At 43.2% G+C, this 23,775-nt stretch overlaps 1 protein-coding gene across 1 annotated transcript in view; it reads left to right on the forward strand.

The window, feature by feature from the left end:
- Positions 1-23,775, forward strand: part of LOC139164123 (vitamin D3 hydroxylase-associated protein-like) — a 49,413-nt gene that overhangs the window by 14,857 nt on the left and 10,781 nt on the right. The window contains exons 5-12 of the mRNA XM_070745816.1: positions 353-486; positions 2,862-3,068; positions 4,246-4,286; positions 8,261-8,385; positions 12,547-12,672; positions 14,753-14,850; positions 16,333-16,432; positions 21,947-21,990. Of these exons, the coding sequence (XP_070601917.1) occupies positions 353-486; positions 2,862-3,068; positions 4,246-4,286; positions 8,261-8,385; positions 12,547-12,672; positions 14,753-14,850; positions 16,333-16,432; positions 21,947-21,990 (875 nt within the window). The remainder of the gene's footprint in view (positions 1-352; positions 487-2,861; positions 3,069-4,245; positions 4,287-8,260; positions 8,386-12,546; positions 12,673-14,752; positions 14,851-16,332; positions 16,433-21,946; positions 21,991-23,775) is intronic.

The raw sequence follows: 23,775 nt of genomic DNA on the forward strand, positions 1-23,775 counted from the left end.
TGCACGACCTGAAGTATCATAGAAATGTGGCAGGGAATGGGGAAAAAAACAGTTATTAGGACATGTTCGTGCTGTGCTTAGAAGCACAGTAAGTAAAGAAGAATTCAAGAGCTACCGGTACTCTGTCTAGGGTCTAAAGTCCAGAAGATAGCTAGATCACACCAAGAACGAACATAAAATTCTAATTTACTATTTCCCCTGAGAGGATCATCCAACCCATATATGGTAGACTTTTATCAAATTGAGATTTGATAGCATTTCTTATTGATTTGGAATATGCTATTCTTCACATTTTCTTGCTCTGCTTTTTCACTCTAAACCTCATCATTTGCTTTATTTCTCTTCTTTAAAGGGATACCCCAATTCACTTGGTTTGGTGAAATTTCTGGACTCTCCTGAGCACGAGGACTCTGTAATAGTCAAAGTTCTTAAGAAACAAGGGGCAATTCCATTTGTAAAGACCAATACATCACAAGCCATATTAAAGTAAGCATTTCCTCAATTTTAGGGGAGGAGTAGCTCTTAAAGACAAGAACTGACTCTAATCTCTATTCTGTTAAAATAGGCTCATCATTTGGTGGTTCTTCTATCTCTTTAATAATATCCTATAATCAAAATTTAAAAGTAGCTTTTTCTGAACAGAATAATTTTTTTTGCTAGGGAAAAAACCCTACTGAATTCCATTCAGTATCCTTTAAAATGTTTTTGTCTTCCTAAAGAAGGAGAAACTATGTTTTATGGTAATTCATTTGTCTCTAATTTAGTGCCCTTCATCATGTATTAAATAGCAGCTCTGACAAATGTTACATGAAAGTGCAGGAAGAGGAGGCTGTCTTTCATGAGTGATATGACAGAAAAACCAGTGACCCAAAACCCTGTATAGATTAGATTGCTTCTTGAAATTAGCATCTATAGCAGTGATGGCAAACCTTTTTTTTCTTGGGTACCGAAAGAGCATGGGTGTGTGCTATCATGCATGTGCGAGTGCCCACACCCATAATTCAATGACTGGGTAAGGCGAAAACAGCTTCCCCCACCCCCTGGAGATCGGAAATGGCCTGTTTCTCAACTTCTAGTGGGCCCAATAGGCTCGGGTTTCACCCTCCTCAGGCTCCAAAGGCTTACCTGGAGCCGGGGGAAGGTTAAAACACCCTACCCTATTCCCCCGGAGGCTCTCTGGAAGCCAAAAATGCCTTCCCAGAGCCTCTGTGTGAGCCAAAAATCAGCTGGCCGGCAGACACATACATGTTGGAGCTGAGCTAAGGCAACTGCTTGTGTGCCAGCAGATATGGCTCCATGTGCCTCCATGTGCCATAGGTTTGCCATCACTGACCTACAGCATCTTGACCAGTGGTTCCCAATATGGGGCCTATGCCCCACAGGGGGGCAATTTAATTTTTAATGGGGGCAATGGGAACCTTGTTTAAACCAAGTTAATGGCCTTTTAGGCTTGCTCCACATGAGTAGGAGTTACTTTTTGAATAATAAGAATTATATGTGACCGGGGGGCGGGGGGGGGGATGTCAGGATTTTAGAGATGCTTAGGTGGGGCATGGCCAAAAAAAAAAAAAAAGGTTGGGAACCACTGGTCTGGACTGTAGCCCAATCTGTATGGCTGTTTTCCACTATAGTGGCAAACATTTTTTTAATGAAATTGTTCACTTAATTATCAGAAAGCCCTGGGTTTCACTCCAGACATGTATGGCTGAGCTGTTAGAAAAGCTTTCCCCAATTTGTTGTTGAGTATGATATTTATTTATTTAGTATGATGTTGAGTATGAGATTTATGCATTTAAAACAAAAGCCTGATTCCTGGGCCCTTTATAAAAGCTAGAACAAGGGAAGCAAAGAACTAAGAGAAATGCATTAGAAATCATGTCAGACAAAACCAAACCATACAGATGTTTAGTTTCATTCTAAAGGCCTAGTAAAGTGATTATGTCTTCAGTGCCTGAGAGGGAGCCACATGGATTTCTCCACCCTAAGCAAAACCCATCAGAAAACCAAATCATTGACAAAATATATATATGTGTAGAGATGGATGAAATTACAAATTCAATTAAGGGAAATAAAATCAAAGAATCAAAACGATCATGGTATAAATGGTATGAATGGATTCAAAAGAAAAACTAAAAATATTACAATACAAAGTAACAGCATATATAGAAAAAAATAGCAAATACCTTATGAATGTCAATAGAAACGAAGAGCAAACATTTTCCCTCTTTCCTTTTTATTTTAAAGATGTATTATACCAATGATATATATACAGTGTTCCCTCAATTTTCGCGGGGATGCATTCCGAGACCGCCCGCGAAAGTCGAATTTCCGCGAAGTAGAGATGCGGAAGTAAATACACTATTTTTGGCTATGAACAGTATCACAAGCCTTCCCTTAACACTTTAAATCCCTAAATTACAATTTCCTATTCCCTTAGCAACCATTTAGATTATTATTCACCATGTTTATTTATTAAAGTTTATTTAAAAAAATATTTATTAAAGGCAGATGAAAGTTTGGCGATGCTGTATAACGTCATTGGGCGAGAAAAACCGTGGTATAGGGAAAAAAACAGCAAAGTATTTTTTAATTAATATTTTTGAAAAACCGTGGTATAGCTGTTTCGCGAAGTTCGAACCCGCGAAAATCGAGGGACCACTGTAATTGAATGTATACTATTAAATAAATGATATAAAGAAATGGAAGATATATACAAAAGGTAATAGAGATGGAATAAGATCTGTAAAACTTAAACAAAACGTGAGAAATATTTTTGAAAACAATAAAGAAGAAGAAAAAAAAAACCCTTTTCCTTCTGCCTGCCTTCAATTTGCTCATGGGTCCTTTCCCCTCCTATGCAGCATTGACTGTGGCAATGCAGTCTTTGGACAAACCTTGAACCCTTTCAACCACAAGAAAAGTTCTGGAGGCTCCAGTGGAGGGGAAGCAGCTCTTATTGGAGGGGGAGGATCCACGCTAGGCATTGGGACAGACGTGGCTGCAAGTATTCGGGTGCCATGTGGCTTTTGTGGGATCTGTGGGTTCAAACCAACCGGCTATAGGGTGAGGTAAGTTTTATTTTTGTTTATTGGATTTTTATATTTCTACATGGAGATATGTCAATTTTCTGGAGATTTGAAAAAAGACGTGGGGTGGTGGTTAGGTCAGGATTGGGAAGAATATACAGTGGTACCTCTACTTACAAACTTAATTCATTCCGTGACCCGGTTCTTAAGTAGAAAAGTTTGTAAGACGAAGCAATTTTTCCCATAGGAATCAATGTAAAAGCAAATAATGCGTGTAATTGGGGAAATCACAGGGAGGATGGAGGCCCTGTTCCTCCCAGGAGATTCCTAGAGAGGCCCCATGGAGGTTTCTCCCCACCTTTTCCGGCTCTGTTTCCTCCCAGGAGATTCCTACAGAGGGACCACGGAGGCTTCTCCCTGCCTTTTTTGGCCCTGTTTCCTCCCAGGAGATTCCTAGAGAGGCCCTATAGAGGCTTCTCTCTGCCTTTTCCGGTTACAGTGTCAGAGGCTCGGGTTTGTAAGTGGAAAATGGTTCTTGAGAAGAGGCAAAAAAATCTTGAACACCTGGTTCTTATCTAGAAAAGTTCATAGGTAGAGGCATTGTTAGATAGAGGTACCACTGTAATTGTAATTGTATCCCACTCCTGGATTAAAAGAAAAAGGACTGTCCTCTGATAATATTACAAGTAGAGAAGGTCTAAAGTCCATTTTCTCTTAAAGCTCAAATCTGTTTGGGTAGTGCTATTAGTTCTAGTCCAAATTCCTAAGAAGGAAAGTCAAGTATGTTCAAGCAGCATAATTAAACAATCAAGGTGTGGTTTAGTAAATATATATACCAGATAGTGTACTCTGGGATAGCTTTACTTGGCCAAGGTACAATTGTTATTGTTATTGTCATTGTTATTGTTATTGTGTTATTGTGTTATTGTATTATTATTATTATTATTATTATTATTATTATTATTATTATTATTATTATTATTATTTCACCCCTCTCCAAGGACTCAGGGTGGCTACAATGTTGAGGGATGAAGGATGCCTATGATTTTATTACTTTTTTAAGGGGAAAGAATAATCTTGAAAATATTCTCAGTGTCTTTCCAATAGTTGCAGGTATTATTAGTATCATTTAACAATACCGCCTGCATTTCATGACAGGTCTCTTTTCCATTAGGCTTTGCCTGTTGTTAATTTGCTTTTCTCATTTGCTGTTGTGCAGTGTCAAAGGTGTTACCACTCCTGTACCTGGAATGAACTCAGGTGAGCAATTCTATATTTGGTAAAGTATTTGTTATTCAGCTCATGGAGAAAAAGCCAAACTTCTTGATGAAAATGTACAGTTCTCAAAAAAATTAAAATGGAACACTCAAAGAACACATTCTAGATCTGAATGAATGAAATATTCTCATTGAATTCTTTGTTCTGTACAAAGCTGAATGTGCTGACCTCATGTGAAATCGATTGTCAATCAGTGTTGCGTCCTAAGTGGACAGTTTGATTTCACAGAAGTTTGATTTACTTGGAGTCATATTGTGTTGTTTAAGTGTTCCCTTTATGTTTTGAGCAGTATATGTAGGTTTGCTAATCAATCTACCATCCAAAATTGCACTCAAGCTTTCTCCTTCCCTCTCTTCAAAAATCTTTCATATCCTTTCCTGAAGACCCTAGTTATTAAAATTTTATTGGCCACTTTTAATTTGTTTCATGGTAAACAAATATAAAGGATTTAGTAGGAGGAAAAAGGGAGATATCAGATGATTTTATTGTATCATAAATTAATCCTCATCCAGTGGCCTTTGGGCTGTCTGGGACAACTACCCCATCACTGCTCAGTCACATTGCAATGTCTTTTTGGATTGGTTTGTTTCCCTATTGATTTGGTGATTTATTTATTGTTGTACAATAAGACCTCAGGTTCATTTACATTTATAGTTATAATTCAGAAGGATGTAGAAATTCACAATTTTAAAGTGTAGTTGGATGGGATGATGACGCAAGAAAACTAAAGGGGTAAAAATCGTAAAAATCGTCCCTCGCATCCTGGATGTAAATTGTTTCAACTCCTACCCTCAAAACAAGGCTATAGAGCACTGCACACCAGAACAATTAGACACAAGAACGCCATCACTCTGTTAAACAAATAATTCCCTCAACACTGTCAAACTATTCACTACGTCTGCACTATTATTAATTTCTCATCGTTCCCACCACCCTTCTCTTCCCACTAATAACTGTAACTTTGTGGCTTGTATCCTTACAATTTCTATTGACTGGTTCCTAATATGATTTGATTGCTTATTTGTACCCGGATTATTATTAAGTGTTGTACCTTATGCTGCAGCGGAGGCCCTTGACCGAATTGCGCCGCTGCGACCTCTCCGCGGCACTAGACCCCGTAGAGCTCCATGGTTCAACAAGGAGCTCCGGGAGTTGAAACGCCAGAAGAGACGTCTAGAGAAGCGATGGAGAAAGAGTAAGTCCGAATCCGACCGAACACTTGTAAGAGCTCATATTAAGACTTACAAAGTGGTGCTCAAGGCAGCAAGATGCACGTATCATGCCTCCTTGATTGCATCAGCAGAATCCCGCCCGGCCGCTCTGTTTAGGGTGACCTGCTCCCTTCTTAATCAGGGGGGAGTTGGGGAGCCCTTACAGAGCAGTGCTGAGGACTTTAACACATTTTTTGCTGATAAAATCGCTCGGATCCGAGCTGACCTTGACTCCAATTGTAAAACAGAGTCGACTGACAACGAGTCAGTCGAGGTGATTGGGGCTAAACGTCTTTGTCCATCTGTCTGGGAGGAGTTTGACTTGGTGACACCTGATGAAGTGGACAAGGACATTGGAGCTGTGAGCTCCGCCACCTGTTTACTGGATCCGTGTCCCTCTTGGTTGGTTTCGGCCAGTCGAGAGGTGACACAGAGCTGGGCCCAGGAGATTGTCAACGCCTCCTTGGGGAGGGGGTCCTTTCCGGCCCTTTAAAAGGAGGCACTTGTGTGCCCCCTCCTCAAGAAGCCTTCCCTGGACCCAGCCGTGCTTAATAACTACCGTCCAGTCTCCAACCTTCCCTTTATGGGGAAGGTTGTCAAGAAGGTGGTGGTGCTCCAACTCCAGCGGTCCTTGGAAGAAGCCGATTATCTAGGTCCTCAGCAGTCTGGATTCAGGCCTGGCTACAGCACGGAAACTGCTTTGGTCGCGTTGATGGATGATCTCTGGCGGGCCCGGGACAGGGGCTTGTCCTCTGTCCTGGTGCTTCTTGACCTCTCAGCGGCTTTTGATACCATCGACCATGGTATCCTTCTGCACCGGCTGGAGGGGTTGGGAGTGAGAGGCACTGTCCTTCAGTGGTTCTCCTCCTACCTCTCCGGTCGGTCACAGTCGGTGTTAGTGGGGGGTCAGAGGTCGACCTCTAGGTTTCTCCCTTGTGGGGTGCCTCAGGGGTCGGTCCTCTCCCCCCTGCTATTTAACATCTACATGAAACCGCTGGGTGAGATCATCCAAGGGCATGGGGTGAGGTATCATCAATATGCCGATGATACTCAGCTATACATCTCCACCCAATGTCCAGTCAGCGAAGCAGTGGAAGTGATGTGCCGGTGCCTGGAGGCTGTTGGGGCCTGGATGGGTGTCAACAAACTCAAACTCAACCCAGACAAGACGGAGTGGCTGTGGGTCTTGCCTCCCAAGCACAATTTCATCTGTCCGTCCATCACCCTGGGGGGAGAATCATTGACCCCCTCAGAGAGGGTTCGCAACTTGGGCGTCCTCCTCGATCCACAGCTCACATTAGAGAAACATCTTTCAGCTGTGGCGAGGGGGGCGTTTGCCCAGGTTCGCTTGGTGCATCAGTTGCGGCCCTATCTGGACCGGGAGTCACTGCTCATAATCATTCATGCCCTCATCACCTTGAGGCTCGACTACTGTAACGCTCTCTACATGGGGCTACCTTTGAAAAGTGTTCGGAAACTTCAGATCGTGCAGAATGCAGCTGCGAGAGCAATCATGGGCTTCCCTAAATATGCCCATGTCACACCAACACTCCGCAGTCTGCATTGGTTGCCGATCAGTTTCCGGTCACAATTCAAAGTGTTGGTTATGACCTATAAAGCCCTTCATGGCACCGGACCAGATTATCTCAGGGACCGCCTTCTGCCGCATGAATCCCAGCAGCCAGTTAGGTCCCACAGAGTGGGTCTTCTCCAGGTCCCGTCAAATAAACAATGCCGCTTGGCGGGACCCAGGAGAAGAGCCTTCTCTGTGGCGGCCCCTGCCCTCTGGAACCAACTCCCCCCAGAGATTAGAATTGCCCTCACCCTCCTTGCTTTCGTAAGCTACTTAAAACCCACCTCTGCCGCCAGGCATGGGGGAATTAAGACTTTTTTCTCCCCCTAGGCCGTTACAACTGTATACATGGTATGTCTGTATGTATGTTTGTTTTTTTATATATTAAGGGGCTTTAATTTGCTTTTAGTATTGGATTTTATTGTATATTTTCATGATTGTTGTTAGCCGCCCCGAGTTTTCAGAGAGGGGCGGCATATAAATCCAATAAAACTTGAAACTTGAAACTTATGATTCTTGATGAACTTATATTTTCTTTTATGTACACTAAGAGCATATGCACCAAGATAAATACCTTGTGTATTCAATCGCACTTGGCAAATAAAGAATTCTATTCTATTCTATTCTATTCTACTCTATTCTACTCTATTCTATTCTCCATGGGGCCTCTCTAGGAATCTCCTGGGAGGAAACAGTGCTGGAAAAGGCGGGGAGAAGCCTCCGTGGGGCCTCTCTAGGAATCTCCTGGAAGGAAACAGGGCCAGAAAAGCAGGGAGAAGCCTCCATGGGGCCTTTCTAGGAATCTCCTGGGAGGAAACAGAGCCTCCACCCTCCCTGTGGTTTCCCCAATCGCACACATTATTTGCTTTTACATTGATTCCTATGGGAAAAATTGCTTCTTCTTACAAACTTTTCTACTTAAGAACCTGGTCACGGAACGAATTAAGTTCGTAAGTAGAGGTATCACTGTATATATTTCTGTTCTGTTCTATTCTATTCTATTCTAATTCTATTCTATTCTATATAAATCAAGCTAGTTGAATAAACTGTTGTATACGTTCAAAATTATCTAATTATTAGAAAGCCAATTCCCAGGGAACCTATTTGGTTTACTTTTCTCCATGTTCTATCTTTCTTTAACAAGACCAGAGATATTTCTCTCTTTGTTCCAGTCATCTCTGTGACAGGACCAATGGCAAAAGATGTGGACAGCCTGGTTTTGTGCATGAAAGCCCTACTGTGTGAGGAGATGTTTTCTCTGGATCCAGCTGTGCCCCCACTTCCCTTTAACGACAAGGTAATCAAATGGGATATAGGGATGAGTCAGGCTGTATGTGTTTGAGCGGTGATGATGATCTGACTATAGTTCTTAATAGGTTTTGGACAGAATTGTTCAAGGATCTCCAGTCCCAAATTTAACTGCATAGGCCAGTGATGGCGAACCTTTTTTTTTTGCTTGAGTTGCAAAAGGGCGCACTTGTGCGATAGTGATTGCACACTTGGCCACACCCATAATGCAATAACCTCCACCCAGGGCCGCTGATAGACGGGTATTACTGGGACTGCTGTCCCGGGCCCGGGCAAATTGGAAAATTGGGGGGCCCCGGGCCCCGCAGCCCCCGTTCCCCCCCGCTTGCCAGCTCTCGCTTTGGTATTTCTCCGGCGGAAGCAAGGCGGTTGAGTTGCTCCGAGGTTCCACTTCCAAGCAACCGTTTGCCGCCCCCCCGCAAGCCCCCTGCCCGAAGCTGCAAGCGCGAGATCCTGGGGCGAGGGGGAGGCGGCAGTCCTGCACACACACCGCGGCTGCCTAATTCAGTCCCGGATTCGTTTCACCCACCGCCCCCCCCCGCCCGGCTCTCCACTCCAGCAAACGTGGCGGGCGCTCCCGGGTGGCGCACTCGGCGGATCCAGCTGCGCGGGACGGAGCGGGCTCGGGGCGCAGGTAGGGCGCGGGTGACAGGCGGCAGCGGGGAGGGGGGGCAGCCAGGGTCCGGGTCGCGCCCTCCGCTCTCCCGGCGCTGCTGTGCCTGGAAGGGAGGAGCGGGGAGCCCTGAGGAGGGGGAGGAGAGGAAGGGGGGCAGTGCAGGGGGGCTCCGGTGGCACGAAGGAGCCGCTCGATGGGGGAGGGCCGGACGGGGGAGGCCGGAAAACTGGGGGCTTCCCGGCAGCGCTCCCCCGCGGGTTAGGGGGTGGTGCCTGAATCCCCTGGCAGGCGGAGGAAGAAGTCGGCCGGCCGGCAGGCTCGGACGCCCTTTGGGAACTCTCTCGGGCGCTCGATGGCGCTGAGCGGAACGAGGAGCACGTAGCTGGGGGTGGGTGGGCAGGGGGCAGGCATTCTCACAGCGGGGGCCGCCGGCCGGCGAAGGCGATTTTGAATGCCGGGTGTGCGGGCTGACGCGCGCTCTCTCCATCTCCCTGCCAGCCCGAACATTCAAAGTAAGAGCGAAGGTTTTTCACTTTCGCCAGCCTCCGGAGAACGAGAGAGAGTGAGAGTGACGACAGAACAAGATAGAGAGAAAGTGAGAGAGAGAGAGAGAAATAGGGGAAGAGAAAGAGATAGCAAGAGAAATAGAACGAGAGAGAGAGAGTGTGAGAGAGAAAGCAAGAGAGAGAGAAAGAAAACAAGACAGGGAAAGTGAGAAAAAGAGAGAGAGAAAGAGGGGGAGAGAAAGAGAGAGAAAGAAAACAGAGAGATGAGAGAGGAAGGAAGAGTGAGAGAGAGGAAGAAAGCAAGATAGATAGAGAGAGAAAGTAAGAGATGAGAGAGGAAGGAAGAGAGTGAGAGAGAGGAAGAAAGCAAGATAGAGAAAGAGAGAGAGAGAAGGAAAGAAAGAAAAAAGAGATGAGAGAGGAAGGAAGAGAGTGAGAGAAAGAGAAAGAAAGAAAGAGAGAGAAAGAGAAAGAAAGAAAGAGATGAGAGAGGAAGGAAGAGAGTGAGAGAAAGAGAAAGAAAGCAAGAGAGAAAGAGAAAGAAAGAAAGAGATGAGAGAGGAAGGAAGAGAGTGAGAGAAAGAGAAAGAAAGCAAGAGAGAGAAAGAGAAAGAAAGAAAGAGATGAGAGAGGGAGGAAGAGAGTGAAAGAGAGGAAGAAAGAGAGAGAGAGAAGAGTGGAAGGAAGAGAGAGAGAAATGATAGAAAAAAGGGGAGAAAAAAAGAGAAATGAGAAAATGATTGAGGCAGAGAATGACAGAAAAGAGAGAGAAACAGAGAGAGAAGTGATTCTTGATTTAAAGCATGTGGTAAAAGCACTTAAATAATAACAGAGAAAAAAACCCAGCCCTCACCTGTTTTTATTAATAGTTTTGCTGGTTGTTTTAGTTTTAATAGTAATGGATTTTGATTTTTTTTAATTATTATTGACAAAATTGAATGGGTCCAAAGACGGGCTACAAGAATGGTGGAAGGTCTTAAGCATAAAACGTATCAGGAAAGACTTCATGAACTCAATCTGTATAGTCTGGAGGACAGAAGGAAAAGGGGGGACATGATCGAAAAATTTAAATATGTTAAAGGGTTAAATAAGGTCCAGGAGGGAAGTGTTTTTAATAGGAAAGTGAACACAAGAACAAGGGGACACAATCTGAAGTTAGTTGGGGGAAAGATCAAAAGCAACCTGGGAAAACATTATTTCACTGAAAGAGTAGTAGATCCTTGGAACAAACTTCCAGCAGACGTGGTTGGTAAATCCACAGTAACTGAATTTAAACATGCCTGGGATAAACATATATCCATCCTAAGATAAAATACAGGAAATAGTATAAGGGCAGACTAGATGGACCATGAGGTCTTTTTCTGCCATCAGTCTTCTATGTTTCTATTAATTTCTTTTAATAAAAAAGAAGGTATTATTTATTTATTTATTTATTTGTTTGTTTATTTGTTTGTTTGTTTGTTTGTTTGTTTATTTATTTATTTATTTCTATGCCGCCCAGTCCCAAGTTTTTCCTTATTTCCAGATTGCATTTCTTCTTGGTGAGGTCCCGCCCATTGCTTCTTGTACTACCTTCAGGTGGCATGGAGAATAAATAGATGCCATCTGCTCTGTGGCAGCCCTTTAAGGATTGGGAAACTACTATTATATTCCCCCTCAGTTTTCTATTTATTGAGCTAAACATACTCATTCTCTTAGCCCTTGGTCATAGGATTTAGCCTCTAGGCCAGGGGTGTCAAACTCAATTTCATTGAGGGCAACATCAGGGCTGTGTTTGACCTCAGAGGGCCGGGGGAGGGCTTGCCTAGGGTGTGTGGCCATGGTGGCATGGCACGGGATTTGGGGGGCAGTAGTTTTAAAATGGCTGGGTGGGCCCCGGACACTTAGGCTGTATGGGGCCCCAAAATTCCTGATGGCAGCCCTGCCTCCACCTAAAGTATGCACACTGTTGTGGTTAGCTCTGGCCCAGCTCCTGCCCCAGGGACTGTGGATGTGGGGGAGACATCCACATGCTGCAGGCCTGTTTTTCTCCCGGTGGAATCTGCTGATGAAGGCTCCTCTGACCAAGAAGACATGAGTGACAGGGAGGAGGAGAGTGTGGCAGACAGCTCAGAAGGAGATTGATTATCTAGCTCCTCCTTGGATTCGGAACAAGAGTTAATGATACAGCCACGCATGCGGAGAGCGATGCATAGGCAACAACAACTTAGAGATTATTATCAAAGAAAATGAGGCCACCTGTGGTTGGGTGGGGCTGTGGTAATTAGTGAGGCTGCTATAAATAGCAGCCTGTGGGTTTGGCCATTGTGGAGGATTATCTGATCATTGTGTTTCGTGCCTGCCTTGCTGACTTTGACCTTTGTGTACTGATTTTTCCCTGCTTTGAAACTAAACCAGAGCAAAGTGTGTTTCACTTTGTGAAAGAAGAAGGATTGTGAATTGCCTCACAGCTGCAAGCTACGTATCACAGAACTGATAAGGGACTTGTACAAATTACCAGTTTGTTTGGAGACGAGTGCTCTTTGCTATACAAAAAGAGTGCTTCGTTTATTTGCATTTTCAGTATAAAGAACATTGTTTTGAATTTTCAAATTGTGTGTGTCTGAAATTGTATTTGTGCATTTTCGGGAGGATTCTACCAGAGAGCTCGACAGAACACACACATAGCCCTCACAGGCCTCCGGACTTCTGAGAGTCCATTTTTTTGCCCTCCCCAGGCTTCAGGAAAGCCTCCAGATTCTGTGGATGGTGAAAAATGGGCCCAACAACACTTTTCACCATCCACAGGCTCTGGAGGCTTTCCTGAAACCTGGGGAGGAGAAAAACACATACACCCCACCCTCCAGAAGGTCTAAAATCAGCTCACCGGCACACCATTGTAATCCAGGGACTACCTATAAAGTCTGATTGGCACTTTTTGAATGCTTGTTAAATGTTAGGCAGGGTCCTTATATACCCGGATTTGAAACGGTATTAAAAAACATGTCTAGCTCTCTTCTTGACTAAAGGAAGATTTGTGTCTTTTCAGATTTACTCGAATACCTGCCCCCTTAGGATTGGATTCTACGATGGAGATGGTTATTTCCAGCCCTCTCCCAGCATGAGACGAGCTGTTCAGGAAACCAAAAAACTGCTACAGGAGGCAGGGCATACCGTAAGTTTTACATTAGGATTAAATATCTTTGGGTGGAGATAGTGGCAGCTATAGAGTGTTCCCTCTAATTTTTTGGGGGGGTGGGCGGAAAAGTATAGGGTCTGAGCGGCAGTCCCTTTGGGACTGGGCGGCACAGAAATAATAAATAAATAAATAATAAATAATAAATAAATAAATAAATAAATAAATAAATAAATAAATAAATAAATAAATAAATAAATAAATAAATAAATAAATAAAACAAACAAACAAACAAACAAAAACCCCACCCTGTTTTGCCTCAGAGAATTTCAAAATAAAATACTGTACTGTTTGTCTATAACAGTGAGCTCATAATAGGGCAACTCTATCAATATCAAAATGCCACTTAAATAGTTGAGCTAGTTTCAAACTAGATTTTGATTTTCTTTCTCTCTTCCTTACTCCCATTCTTTTTCTTTCTCTTTTCCTTCCTCTCTTTTTTCTATCTGTTTCTCTCTCTTCCTCTCTTCCTCTCTCTCTCCTTCCCTCTCACTCTTTCCCTCTCGGCTTCTGGGCAGGTTTGGAAAACTCTGAGTTGATGATGAATTTAAGTGAGCGATTGCTCACTGCTCAGCTTAGAGGGAACTATGGCTATAGCCTTTGTCAGAGTTGCATTCCGAAGCTGTCCACCCAGATTCAGACATAATACAGCGGTACCTCTACTTAAGAACTTAATTTGTTCCGTGACCACACTCTTAAGTAGAAACGTTCTTAAGTAGAAACAATTTTTCCCATAGGAATCAGTGTAAAAGCAAATAATGTGTGCAAACCCATTAGGAAAGGAATAAAAGCTTGGAATTTGGGTGGGAGGAGGAAGAAGAGGAGGAGAATCACTGCTGAGGTGAGCGCCCCCTTTTGCCTTTCCGCACCTAGGCACTCCGGGAGGCAACCTTGCGCGGGCTGTATGGGAGGCAGCACGAGGGAGTGCCAGAAAAAGGAAAACACTCCGTTCGCTCTGGGCTGCCAAAGCCTCCTTAAGCACCACTGAAAGGCTCCTCTAGCAGCCCAGAAAAGCCCAAGATGACTGGGATTAAAGGGGGAATGGCAGGAAACTGGCAGGGCCTTCGTGCTGCTGTCAAATTTCCTGCAAAATTTTTCCAGGCTTCGGTTCTTAAGTAGAAAATGGTTCTTAAGCAGAGGCAAAAAAAAATCTTGAGCACCCGGTTCTCATCTAGAAAAGTTCTTAAGTAGAGGCATTTTTAAGTAGAGGTACCACTGTATTAGCAACTGGAGATATTTCAGAATGAAGACAATACTGCAGGAATTCTTGAGAAGACTTTTACTTCTTCTTCATAGCAAAAAACTGTAATCTCTATATTGTATTTACATAACACCAACACTATCTTACTAGACGACACACCCCTAACCACAATCATAGACCAACCACCGACTAACTAACCAATCAACCAACCATAAACTATCCAATCAGGTTGTACACATTTTGCTGATCCACCATGACTCAGCATTCCTTTTAATTTACACTGATTACATTCTACTCCATTGTAACTGTAATATTACCTCAGGTACTAATCCTGACAGCCCTGGCGTTTGAATAGCACGCTGCAAGTGGAATCCTAAAAGCAACTAATGTAAGGCAATTCTCTCACTTGTCTGGGTTATCATTTGTGTTTAGATTCATTTAGAAGCAAACTTGACTAGTACGATGGTTTCTACATCAACCATTTTCCTCTTGAGTCATATTGAAAATTACATATTGCCACCTTTTGGAGGCTCACTATATTTGGGCTGCAAAAGTCCAAATGACTATTAAATGTCAGTGGAGAGAAAGAGAATTCTTGCTCTGTTTTTACTTAATCATCCACATTTTTGCAGATCAATCTGGTACTTTTAGGATGGCATCCTTAGGCTGTGCATCTGTATGTAATTGGCTTCATTCATTCTATGGTTGAACATGTGGCCTCCAGCAGATTTGGGAGAAGAAGTCATTGCAAGCCATCAACAGATTCATGTTTGCTCAACTTTTAAAAGCAGAGTAACTCTTTGCATACATTTATTGTGTACCATTCAATATGGATTTTATTTTTCTTTCCTCTCTCAGCTGATACCATTTACTCCACCACGCATTGATTTTTTGGTGGATGAACTCTTTACCAAAGGCCTCTATGCTGATGGAAGTTCCACGCTATTGGAAAAATTGTGAGTGATTAAATGCTAAAATTTCATAGAAAAAGTCAGTTTACTTTTTTTTATTATTGTTTCCGTTCTATAAATCAAATATTATATACTGTACATTTAAAAATCTTTCCAGCAAGGAATAGGCAAAATAAAGCTTAGGATTTTCAATACCAATGGTATTTGATAAGCTGATTGCTGGAAAGAAAGTGCTTGAAACTTTTGTTTCTCCCCTTTTCCTATTTGGAATTTCATAGAATAATGTGACAGATGGAAGCAAAGGTTATTCAACACAACGTCTATGATACTAGGATTTTATCTACCTGGGAGAGGAGCATGGTAGATCTCATGGTTAGGATGCTGGGTTTGAGGTTAGCAAGCCCATTTTTGAAACCCAAGAACTGCCCTGGAGCGGGATCTCATCCATCACTCTAGCTCTTGACAGGCACACGAAAGAGCCCCCAACTGAGCATCCCCTGGTTAATGGTGATGTCACCAGCTAAACAGTGGTGGGTTCCTCCAGATTTGGACCAGTTTGACCCACTGAAGACGTCACAATGACATCACAGAACCAGTTCGGTCGGTGCTGGTCCATGGGTGCCACCATCTTTTATTATATTTTATTGGATTATTTATTTATTTATTCTTCTGAGCATGTGCAGAAGCCAAGTTGCTGGTACTGTGCATGTGGTCGCCATCTTGTTTTCATTCATTCATTCATTCATTCCATTCATTCATTCATTCATTCATTCATTCCATTCATCCATTCATCCATTCATTCATTCATTCATTTACGCTTTTGGGGAAATTTCTTTCTTTTCAGGAGGGAAGTGTTTTTAATAGGAAAGTGAACACAAGAACAAGGGGACACAATCTGAAGTTAGTTGGGGGGAAGATCAAAAGCAACGTGAGGAAATATTATTTCACTGAAAGAGTAGTAGATCCTTGGAACAAACTTCCAGCAGACGTGGTTGTTAAATCCACAGTAACTAAATTTAAACATGCCTGGGATAAACATATATCCATCCTAAGATAAAATACAGGAAATAGTATAAGGGCAGACTAGGTGGACCGTGAGGTCTTTTTCTGCCGTCAGTCTTCTATGTTTCTATGTTTTCATCTGAGCATGTGCAGAAGCTGAGTTTCTGGCACCTGCCATCTTCTTCTCAGTTTTTTTCCCCCGCCTGGATTTTTCAGCACTGCGCATGTGCAAAGCGTGCTCACAAAGCATGTGCGTGCCCATGAGGCATGGCCACATGGCGCAGGAGGAAGCGAACCAGCAGGGAGGTAAGTTAGAACCCACCCCTGCAACTAAACCTTTCATCATGGAAGCATCTTGGTGCTTCTGACATGTTCTAATATAACAATCTACCTGCGAGTGAATGAATAGTTCTTCTCCTCCCAACTTCCCACCTTTCAACTTGTGTCCTTGTACAAGAAGAAAGGTTTGCTATCTCCTTATACTCTCTATAATAATCTGCTTTCCTTCTCTTTGTACTATTTCAGTGATGGTGAATTTGTGGATTCCACTTGGAAAAACCAGATTCGTTGTTACAGAATGCCAGACCTGCTGAAGAGATTCTTGGCTCTCCTTTTAATGCCTGTGGTGAGTTTCCAGGGTTGATTTTCTTCTGTCTTCACAAATGCACAATACAGTGATACCTTGTCTTACAAACCTAATTGGTTCCAGGACGAGATTCTTAAGGTGGAAAGTTTGTAAGGTGAAACAATGTTTCCCATAGGAATCAATGGAAAAGCGATTAATGCGTGCAAGCCCAAAATTCACCCCTTTTGCCAGCCAAAGCGCCCATTTTTGCACTGCTGGGATTCCCCTGAGGCTCCCCTCCATGGGAAACCCCACCTCCAGACTTCTGTGTTTTTGCGATGCTGCAGGGGAATCCCAGCAGGGGAATCCCAGCATCGCAAAAATGAGCACTTTGCTGGCAACGGAAGTCCGGAGGTGGGGTTTCCCAGTGAAGGGAGCATCAGTGAAATCGCAGTATCGCAAAAACACCGAACTTCTCGAAACCCCACCTCCGGACCTCTGTGTTTTTGCGATGCTGTGATTTCACTGAGGCTCCCCTCGCTGGGAAACCCCACCTCTGGACTTCCATTGCCAGCGAAGCACCTGTTTTTGTGCTACTGGGATTCCCCTGCTGGGATTCCCCTGCAGCATCACAAAAGCACTGAAATCTGGAGGTGGGGTTTCCCAGCAGTGCAAAAATGGGCGCTTCGCTGGCAACGGAAGTCCGGAGGCGGGGCATCCCAGTGGTGGTGGTGGGTTTGTAAGGTGAAAATAGTTTGTAAGAAGAGGCAAAAAAATCTTAAACCCCAGGTTTGTATCTCGAAAAGTTTGTATGACAAGGCGTTTGTAAGATGAGGTATCACTGTACTAATTTTCAGAATGAGTCTCATTTTATCTCTAAGCAAAAACGATGGAGGTGGAATGTGCAATAGTCTAGTAAGAATTTGTAGGATTCTTTCTGGTCCTTCCATATGAGTGGCAAACTAACTTGTCACTGATTTTTAGGTACTGTGTCTAAAAACTCCTGAGTGACATTTCAGAGGTTCCCCCCCCCCCCACATAACTTTGGATCACCGTCATTCTACTTAGATTAAAAGTAAACATTATAGCTTTGCCAGCCAGGTTCTACTGAAGTAGATAGGTAAAAAACGCATTCCACTCCTCATTTCTCAAGTTTGTAAGCCTAAATCCCTCAAAATTTCCTGGTGCTGTTGTTGATAGATCAATTGCTCTGGTGTTTAGCCTGTAAGATCAAGGGAAATGTCAAAGGCTATCAGATAGATGTGGACAGGAAATAATAGCCTAAAGTGAATGTAAACACTGAAATAGCTTTTTCCAAATTGATGCCCTTCATATACATTTGAACTCCATTCCCAGAGGCGTCTAGCAAGACTGAGGAAAGTAAAGCTTAGGTATTTTTGACTAGGCTAAAAGTGATTCCTAAACTTCAGTAAAAAATTAAATAAATTGATAAATGCAGAAGGAGTAAAGTATCTGACAAGCCAAAGGACTAGAAGTGAAACTTACTATATATACACCAGCCTTTCTCATCTTCCTTTTGAGTTGGGATTAGACTTCAAGTTGACTGGGAATTCTGGAAATTGTAGTACCAATACAGCTGGAAGAATCATCCTCTGAAGACTGGTTCTAATTTGAGGGTTACTGTATTTTTTGAAGTATAAGACGCACTTTTCCCCTTCCCTAAAAGAGGGTGGAAATGTTGCATCTTATACACCAAATATAGCCATTTTGGCCTCCCAAAGCACCACCCCCTCATCCAATTTTTGTGAAAAATGGGCCCATTGTTTTGGAAAAAAAACGGGCTGCACAGTGTTTGGGAGGCCTGTGGAGTGTTTTTTTTTTAAAGGGCCCTTTTTTTTGCAAAAATGGGGAGATTTTTGCCTTCCCCTAGCACCCAGAAGCATTCTGCAGGCCTCCAAAGCCCTCTGTGCACTCATTTATCATCCATTTTTGTGAAAAACAGGATGCACAGAAAGTTTGGGAGACCTGCAGAATGCTCTTGGGGGCCAGGGAGGACAAAAACTTTTTTCTATTACTTACCTTTTCGAAATTATGGTGCATCTTATACACGGGTGCATCTTATAGTTGGAATAATATGGGAGTTCTTTTGAGCATCATGATGTTTATTCATGAGTAAAATAAATTGACTGTCCCATAGGAAAGTCTGTACGATGAAAGTGTTAAATGAGATTCTTTATGATCTGATACTGAAAGAAAGAAAGAAAGGAAGGAAGGAAGGAAGGAAGAAAGGAAGGAAGGAAGGAAGGAACTGTTTCTGTTCAGTGCTTCAAAACTACTTAAGGTTTAGATGTTTTTCATTGCCAAAAATAATTCTGCAAGTCTGCTCAAGTCCTTGGAAACAGAGCCCTTGATATGCAACTGAAAATATGATTCCTTCTTTTGCTTGTAATGCTTTTACGAGCATTTTTCTCCTCATTTCAATTGATTTGCTATTGTCGAATTTAAATCAGGGAAATGATGCTGGATCTTTAGAGAAAATCATGTTCCTTTTCTTTTTGAAGTCAAAGCTGAATTGCAATAGAAGCAGGTGTATTGGATTGTCTCTTTCACAGACTACGGTAGCTCAAAATGACTCCCATTTTGAGCTCGGTTGCCTCAGTCAATCTTGTTAACAGAAATCAAGCTCTAGCTCTTTTCTTTATGAAGTGGAATAACGCAGGTGAAAATCGTAATCTAAGAATAATGATCCTGATACAGCAACGCTCAGGTTTTCACATGTTGCTTTTTGATGATTCAATTCCCTATGAAATGATGGGGTCAGAGTGGAGTTCAGAGAAAATAGGATGCCTACACATTTTAATAGTTTTCTGCAAAAAAATAAGTATGCGGTTCTAACTCATCTTGAATTTACCCTTCTCTTTTCATTAATAGAACATATTAGTTCCAGCCTGACACCCCAGTATGAGAAAAAAAATCCAACTAACAGTGAAAAATGACACCTGTCACCTATAAGTAATGCTTTTTAAAATCCCACTGATTTTACTGGGGGAATGAACAGGCATTTCTCAACTTAGAACCATTCATTTAGTGACCATTCCAAGTTACAACAGGTATGAAAAAAGTAACTTTTTACTGGCCCTCGCACTTATGACTGTTGCAGCATCCCTACTGTCACCTTATTATAATCCAGTGGTTTGGCAACTGGCATGTATTTTACAACAGTTGCAGCACCCCAGAGTCATGTGATCACTATTTGCAACATTCCCAGATAGCTTTCGACGAAGTCAATGGGGACAGCGAGATTCACTTAATGATTGCAATGGTTCCTTTAATTGCTTAACAACTATGGCAAAAAAAGGACATAAAATCAACCATAAATTCTGGTTCCTAATCATGGCCATAGGTCAGGGGTGGGTTCCACTTACCTTCACCACTAATTCGCATTGCAATGCTTCATGCACATGTGCTCGCTCCACTAGCACGCACGCATGTCCCCTCATACAATTTCACTTCCGTGCATACTCAGAAGCTGGATTCAGCCCAAAACACAGCTGAGGAGCTGATCAGCTATTCTTCAGATGAAGAAATAAAGGTCAGTTTTAACCCGGGGGCATACGGAAGGGCTTTTTTCAAAGCAGAGAATGAGGAGAAGCCATCCAAACACAGGAAAATTCAGAAAAAAATCAGGAAAAAAAAGATGGCAGCATGCACAAACCAGCACCAACCGATCTGGGTCCGTGATGCCAAGATTACATCAGCAGCGAGTCACTAACGGTTTGGGCAATCTGGTCCAAATTGGAAGGAACCCACCCCTGTCATAGATTAAGGACTATCTATATAGTCCTTAATCGAAACATTTAAATATGTTAAAGGGTTAAATAAGGTTCGAGAGGGAAGTGTTTTTAATAGGAAAGTGAACATAAGAACAAGGGAACACAATCTGAGGTTAGTTGGGGGAAAGATCAGAAGCAACGTGAGAAAATATTATTTTACTGAAAGAGTAGTAGATGCTTGGAACAAACTTCCAGCAGACATGGTTGGTAAATCCACAGTAACTGAATTTAAACATGTCTGGGATAAACATATATCCATCCTAAGAGAAAATTCAAGAAATAATATAAGGGCAGACTAGATGGATCATGAGGTCTTTTTCTGCCGTCAGTCTTCTATGTTTCTATGTTTCTATGTATCTCTTCTTCCTGAAAGGATATATCACTTTTTGTACACCTGTTTCAAGTGACTGCCTAATGTCATGAGATATAGCAAATCAGATGAAAGTGATAAGTAATTTGTACAGTAGGGTGGAATATTTTACCAACCAATGGCAGCATTTCCACCAGAGCTAAGAAACAGATGGCTACCCATACTACTGGCAGAAACTTCTCTCTTATATTGCATTCTAATTTCCTGGGATGTTTCCCTAGTTCCTCCTCTGGTCTAAGTGATGCGGTGTCTTGCCAATTTCTCTCCATCATCATTAGCTGGTCAAAAACTCCCCCTCCTTTTTTTTTTCATCACATGAAATATGAGCACAGCAGTGAATCAGAGCAGGAGCAGACAGTCTACTTGTAACCTTAGTTTGTCTTCATCTTCTAGACACATAGGAATGCTAACTGGTTCCATGGAAGATTAGAACACGGTTATGAATGGAAGATTTAAAGCAGTGTTTCTCAACCTTGGCAACTTGTAGATGGGTAGACTTCAACTCCCAGAATTTTCCAGCCAGCTTGTTGGCTAGAGAATTCTCAGAGTTGAAGCCCACCCATCTTCAAATTGCTAAGACTGAGAAACACTGATCTAAGATCAATGGCTTCTGGCCTTTTGGGAAAAGATGACTGGCTAAGATAGATTGGAATCCTTACTCTAAGACAGCAGCCAAAGAATAGCTCATAAAGATACAGAATAAGGAGAAAGAGCCATAGAACTCTTTGAAGTTAGCAAACTTCAAAGGCCAGTGGGTTTGTTTAATCCTATATATAACAATGATGGCAAACCATTTTCCCCTCAGATGCTGAAACTATGCATGTGACATAATTCAATGCCCATCCCCACACCCTGCACATGCATGGGGAAGCCCCCCCATGCTTCCCCATGCATATGCATGCAACCCTTCACTCCCATGCATGCATGGATGAGCCCCCTGTGCCTTGTTTTGGGCCTAGCATGCCTCCCTGAAGCCTCCAGAGGTTGGAAACGGAGCATTTCCGGACTTCTGGTGAGGGTCTGGAGGGTCTTTCACCCTCCTCAGGCTCCAGAGGCTTTCTTGGAGCCTAGGGAGGGTGAAAATGGCCTCCCCCAGCCCCCTCTGGAGACCCCCCCTCTGGAGACCCTCCAGAGAACAAAAATGCCCTCCCAAAGCCTCCATGTGAGCCCTGTACCTACCTGGCATACAAAACGGGTCACATGGAGACTCCTGGGAGGGGAGAGATGGCTGGGTGGGCCAGCTAAAAATCTGCTGTCCAGCATGCTGGAGCTGAGCTAGGGAAACGGCTCGTGTACCCTCAGATATGGCTCCGCATGCCATCTGTGGCCCATGTGCCATAGGTTTGCCATCACAGGTATACAACCTCTTGCCATATGTGGTTTTCTAATCCACTGTTTTTTTTATTTTAGTTCCCACGAGTCTCCCGACATCTGCATGCCCTCCTTGGAGTAGGGTAAGATAATTTTATGGTATTTTCTTTCTTTCTTTCTTTTTTTAGTTTAACTTTTTTATTGGTTTATAAAATAGAATAAGATACAAAGTATGAAAGTAAATAGAAAACCAGTGGGGAGGAAGAGGGGGAAGAGAAGGACAAGAGAAAAAGAAAAAAAACACCCATTGACTTCCAACTCTCTCTGTTGCAGTAAAATAAGGCATTAACATCAAATCACAACTTTTTGTTTTTTCAAAATAATATGAACAAGACATTTGTACAAAGATCTATCAATCTAATTGGTAAAACCCAAGAACAAAGTTTCATTATTTTCCACTTCAAGCACAAAGTTGAGAAGCGGGTCAATAAATGTACAGTGATACCTTGTCTTACGAACTTAATTGGTTCCAGGAGGAGGTTCGTAAGGTGAAAAGTTCGTAAGATGAAACAATGTTTCCCATAGGAAACAATGGAAAACCCATTAATGCATGCAAGCCCCCCCCAAAATTGCAAAAACAGCACTCCGCTGGGTGCCGCCACATGACTGTCACCTTCTGAAACAGTCGGGCGCTTCTCGGCGTTCTCCTGAACGCTGAACCCGAAAAGTTCAGCAAAAGTTCAGGTTCAGGTTTGAGAGAACGCCGAGAAGCACCACCGCCTGTCTGTCACCTTCCAAAAAAGCCAGGGGGCTTCGAAAATTCGGCAAAAGTTCGGGTTCAGTGTTCGGGTTTGGGAGAATGGCGAGAAGAACCGGCGCTCATCTGTCACCTTCCCAGAAGAGCCGTGAAGCTGTCGGCCGGTCGGGAGGCTTAAACGGAGGTGGGAAGTCCCAATAGGGAATTCCAGGGGTGGAGCTTTGACATCACGGAGACATCCTTCTGGAGTCCATGTTTCAGCCGGCCAGGAAGGACGTCTCTGTGACGTCAAAGCTCCGCCCCTGGAATTCCCTATTGGGATTCCCCACCTCTGTTTCAGCCTCCTGATCGGCCGACAGCTCCATGGCTCTTCTGCGAAGGTGACAGCTGGGTGGTGGCGCTTCTCGGCGTTCTCCTGAACCTGAATGCCGAACCCGAACTTTTGCCGAACTTCCAGGTTCGGCGTTCATGAGAACGCCGAGAAGCCCCCCCGGCTGTTTTGGAAGGTGACAGACGGCCGCCGCCGCTTCTCGGCGTTCTCCTGAACCCGAACCCGAACTTTTGCCGAACTTTTGGGGTTTGGTGTTCGTGGCAGAGGGTTTGTAAGGTGAAAAAAATTTGTAAGAAGAGGAAAAAAAATTCCGAATCCCGGGTTCGTATCTCAAAAAGTTCATATGACGAGGGCTTCGTATCACAAGGTACTACTGTACTTGTATTCTTTTCTTTAATCAAAATAGTCAATTTCGCCATTTCAGCCAACTCCATCAACTTCTTATGGTGTTTTCTTCCTCGAATGGGTGTTTTTCTCACAAAATGAGCCTTTAGATTTACTCTGTGTCATCAACCAGTCTCACCTCTTAACAGCCATACAATTAGGGTTCTCCAGAATGCAATACCAATCTGTGCTGTAGTGTATTGTTATGCTAGTAGTAAAAAAACCTGTATAACAGTATTTGTAGTATATTTTATACCTTTTCATTTTGCTATACTATATTTCTTATACAGTGGTACCTCTACCTAAGAATGCCTCTACTTACGAGCTTTTCTAAATAAGAACCGTGTGTTCGAGAAGAACCACTTTCCACTTACAAACCCGAGCTTCTCAAACTGTAACCAGAAAAGGCAGGGAGAAGCCTCCGTGGAGTCTCTCTAGGAATCTCCTGGGACAAAA

Source organism: Erythrolamprus reginae, chromosome 3 (genome assembly GCF_031021105.1).
Source record: "Erythrolamprus reginae isolate rEryReg1 chromosome 3, rEryReg1.hap1, whole genome shotgun sequence".
NCBI classification, from domain to species: Eukaryota; Metazoa; Chordata; class Lepidosauria; order Squamata; family Dipsadidae; genus Erythrolamprus; species Erythrolamprus reginae.